The sequence below is a fragment of the Manacus vitellinus genome, unplaced genomic scaffold (assembly GCF_001715985.3).
Source record: "Manacus vitellinus isolate BGI_N305 unplaced genomic scaffold, ASM171598v3 scaffold_14_pilon, whole genome shotgun sequence".
Lineage (NCBI taxonomy): Eukaryota > Metazoa > Chordata > Aves > Passeriformes > Pipridae > Manacus > Manacus vitellinus.
Window position 1 is genome coordinate 465,264 of NW_021939063.1, and position 4,508 is coordinate 469,771.

Sequence of the window (4,508 nt, forward strand, 5' to 3'; positions counted from 1 at the left end):
ACGGGGGTGTGAAAAGGGATCCCCTGGAGCTGCGCCAGCCACGCTCCCCACCGGGCTGCGAGACAGAGGTCTCACGAGGGCTGAGAAAGGAACGGCCACCACCAGAGAAGGCACTAAAAGTGCTCCCAGCGTTTTCCATCACTGCAGCACCCGGGAGCTCACTCATTACCACATGTGGTACTGTAGCAGATGCAAGGAGTGAGAACTAAAAAACATCAGAAGTGGTCAGAGGGCCAGGTCTTGCTTGTCAAGGATGAGGTTTAAAGTATGTTCTTAAAGTTGGCAATTTTTCTAAATTTTTTTTTTAATTTAACCTGCTTTCGATTAAAATATCCAATTAATTAATTAGCCAGTATAATTGCTACAAATACTTCTGCCAAAACGGTCTACCTGGAGAACCTTCCTGCTGTACTGAAACGATCCCTCTTTCTGTTCCTGTTGTTGGTGTTTAGCCCTAGGTCTACATTTAAATGAACTGAAATCAGTGCTGTAAATTTTGAGAGCCTTTAATTTACTTTTTCTTTGTACTCTGCATATACATAACAGTACAACTAACTCTTGTTTTCAGTATCAAACCTTCAAACTTTGGCAGTTTTTTACACTTCTGGCCTAAGAAATCATGAACCTCTCAAATACTACTGAAGTAACAACGAATTTCTTAGCCCATATTAGCAGGGAAAAGCTGAAAAAATGTGATATTGATAAAGCTATAAGGTCAAAAGACAGAAAAAAACCTAAACAAAAATATCCAAAGTGTATTATTATTTAAAATATGACAACTCAAAGACTGCCTTGAGATGAGCTGTTTTAGCAGTAGTACCAGTTCAACAATAGTTGCATTTATGGGGTTTTCCCCTCCATTTTCCCTGCTTACTGTCCCTCTGACATACATCTAAATTCTGTCGTGGGAAGACAGAGCATCTCTGGAAGTGATGTAAGATGAGACTGAAATTGTGTTGCAAGGAACTGGATAAAAGCAGGAAGAAAAGACACTTCTTCCCCTTGGGTACTAGAAAAACTTGTGAAACCTTTTAGACTATTTGCCTCAGGGGAAAATGAGGGGAAAGAACACATCCAACTCCATGGCTGGCTTCAGTTCTGCTCCCAACATTACATGTAATGCAGGATCTTACAGGGAAACTGGAATGACTTTCCAAACAGACTAGAACAATCCTGTATATTCATGCAGTTCAGCCTTCCCTTTCCAACAGTGTGGTGTGGGCAGGACTCTGAACTGCTGCGGGCTCTCCTGGAGCCTATGGACACAAGAGAACCATTTGTTATTTCTCCCCTTCAGCTGTGCCTCACCACTTCCTGCCACAGCAGAGCCCTAGGGCTGGCCCTGAGCCCTGGCTCTCACCACTGCTCCTGGGATGGCCACTGAGTCGGGGCTGGGACTGCCTGAAACCACCTAGTGTTAGTGAAGCTGCCACAAGTCAATGACAACATTCATTTATTGCTAATGCAGCTGAGTAACTAGTAGGAGGCTCCATTTCCCAATGTTCATGTCCTAGAGCCCCATGGGGTTTCTCCAGCCTTTTATTCTGACCCAAAGGAGCATTCCAGAACAGAAAAATACACTCTAATAAGCAACACAAGAGATCACAGACCCCAGCCAGCTCAGAAATACCCAGAACGTGTGTGCCACGTACAGATCTGTTAAAGCCAACATCTAATGCCAACTCTGTTACAGGAAAAGCTGCGGCCAAGCAGGCCAATTTCTGCCAGGGCCCAGTGGAACTGCCACGCTCATCGAAGTGCGAGGCCTCAGGAGGGAACCTCCTCCTGGGTATGGGCAGGGCAGACCCTCCCACCCTCAGCCTCCCTGGGGCACTGACCTGTCTGCTCCCGAGGCCCATATGGGCACCCTTTCCCTTCAGAGATCTATGAGAGGTGGTAAGAGCAGAACTTGCCATGTACTCCTTCTGCCCAGACACTGCCCAAAGCTGTGCTGACAGGTCTTATGAGCCACAGCACAGTCCTGCAGCAATGGGCTGGGCAGGTTGTACAGTCCAAAGTGCCTGTTACTGATCAACCACGACTGTCCAAGTATCACAGGGATACAAACACATAGGCACTGCGAGGTACCTGACAGAATCAGTCAGAAAGGTAGTGTGGATTTTTATGTCAAAGATCAATTCACACACTTCAAATACGTAAGAAAGACGAGTCAATAGGGGAGACATTCCATACTTACAGAATACATTGAGATTCTCAGTTTCACAGCTGCTCCCAGAATGTACAACTGCAAACAAATGTATGCACAGACATAACCTGCTGTGACCTCCTGCCAGCCTGCTTCTACCTGAGCAGCACCACATCTGTTACTGGTGGAAAATTCATGTGTCTGCTGAAACTATGCTGCTTTCAACTCTGTGCATTCACACGAGGACACATTTCACTGAGGTGTGGGGGACAGAATATGGGCAAAGAAATGCTATCTCTCTTTCTCCAGCCTGCCACAAAGCATGGCCCTGCCTGTGAACTGGCTGTGTGAGCCCATACAGCCCCTGTTGGTCCTGAGGAGACAGGCCCAAAAAGGCCCCCCACTATGACCTGGACCACAGCACTGTGATGGGAAGAGGCAGGACTCAAAGCATCTACCTCCTGTGAACCCTGTACAGGCTGCTGGGGAAGCAGCTGCGAAGGACAAAGGTGTCCCAAAACTAGGATCTGGTCTCTGTGGCTGAGATCAGCCAGGCAACAATCCAGTCATGAAGGCAAATAAGGCATTCAAGGTATGATATGAGTAAAAACGTGTCAGCTGCAGTGCAGATACAACATGGGTTTGTATAAGTGCAAAGGTAAGAGGCAGGAAAACCCCAAGCCTTTACACATCATTTTTCCACCAACATAACGTTTGTCAGGTCTTCAGGTGGTACTGGAAACCCTGACATACAAACCCCCACGCTGTGACCCACAGGCACATGGAGGCACGCATGACAGGGAAATTCCATCAAAACAAATTACTCAAACAAAACCGGTGTTGATCTGCCACTTAGAACCATTAGTCTGGGTTAAATTAATCCTTGGTGTAATTTGCTTTCCAATACAATGAAAGTTACTCTGTATGAATAAGTTCCATATAGCTGCCCTGATCTTACATCCCTATGCAGTGTCCAGACTTCTGAGCTTCATCCACGCGAGGCCTCCGGAGCCGTCCGTTTGTGATACACGTAACGAGGAACAAACCTGAACCATCACAAGCTGGCACACTCCAGGTGCTGTTCAGTCTTTGGGATCTGACTTACCATCACCAACTTAACTGAGTTTATGTTCCAGAACTTTAAATGGAGGCATCAGTTCTTGGCGTGTTTCCTGGTGACTCTTGCTGCTCAAACTCAGTGGTTTGCTATTGAAGAGTCTGAAGTGAGTAATCATGTTATTCCAGAATTCCATTGCTCAACGGTTCACTCCTCTCCAGAGAAAGCCGCTGAAGATCCTTTGAAATATCTGGATGATCCTCCAGCTCTTCATATAATGACCGAACAATGTCCAGTTTCCTGTAGTCCACCGGGCTGACCAGACTGCGCACGACCTGCAGACATCTCTCCTTCAGGGTGAACACTGGGGTCAAACAAAACACGGCCTCGTCACGAGGGCTCTCAGCTGCTGCTCCAACATCCACAGTGCAGCTTTGAGCACGTGAACACAGAGCACAGCCTGCAGCAGCGTCACCCACCACAGGCTGGGCTCACCAGAGAGGGGTGAGACGTGGTTCCTGCCATGAGGCACCTATGAAACCCCTCACAGATCCTTTACAGGAGAGGTCTGTCCCTAGCTCTACCTAGAATCCCTCACCACCTCTTCCTGTGTCTGAGCAGGTTTACTTCTGATTTCTCACTCATCCTTACACTGAAGTTCAAAGAGACTAAGTTCAGAATTCCCCAGGGCACATGCAGTGCTGTCCCTTACCTGGCAGTGTGATGTCAGCTTTGGTCACGTTGGGGGCTACCACAAACAGCTCCTGCTGGTTGACAAGGAGCCCATCGTTGGTCCCTGCATCCCGGAACAGCCAGAGGTGCCCTGGGAGGGAACAAGGGGGGAACGCAGCAGTTATGGCACTTTTTAATGAGCAGCTCTGAGGGGCACTCGCGAAGGACTGAGCTGTATCCGTGAGAGACCGAGCTCCTCTTCAGCTGAGCTCCCTGTTCACCACTACCACGGCCTTGGTAACCGGTGTGAACCGGGAGGGGAAAGGGAAAAGGGAAAAAGGGATGGAAGGAAAAAGGAAAGGAAAAAAGGAAAGGAAAGAGAGAAGAGCGGAAAGAGGAAAAGGAGGGAAAAAAAAGGAAAAGAAGAAAATGGTGAACCCCACCGCTACCATCTCAACCACCTGGGCCCCGCGACGCCCCAGCCCGGCCCGCCCCGTTCCGCCGCACTCACCACGGTAGCTGCGCATGACGCGTCCGGTGCGCGGCTTCAGGACCGGGTAGCCCTGCGGCAGGCCCTCGAAGTCCAGCCAGACGGGCAGCACGTAGCGGGGGCTGTGGTTGTTGAAGACGACC

The 4,508-nt window shown here is 48.8% G+C and overlaps 1 protein-coding gene across 1 annotated transcript; it reads right to left on the minus strand.

The window, feature by feature from the left end:
- Positions 1–2,097: 2,097 nt before the first annotated feature.
- Positions 2,098–4,502, minus strand: VHL (von Hippel-Lindau tumor suppressor). Its single transcript, XM_029958379.1, has 3 exons — positions 4,387–4,502; positions 3,916–4,026; positions 2,098–3,567 (listed from the first exon to the last, which is right to left on the minus strand). Exons 1-3 carry the CDS (start codon positions 4,400–4,402, stop codon positions 3,383–3,385), a joined length of 312 nt encoding a protein of 103 aa, XP_029814239.1. The 5' UTR covers positions 4,403–4,502; the 3' UTR covers positions 2,098–3,382.
- Positions 4,503–4,508: the final 6 nt, after the last annotated feature.

Bases quoted from the DNA above. Each gene is read 5' to 3' on its own strand.
- VHL (XM_029958379.1), bottom strand. The intron at 3,568-3,915 runs GTAAGGGACAGC...GTTTGACCCCAG, and splicing joins AGCTGACATCACACTGCCAG to TGTTCACCCTGAAGGAGAGA.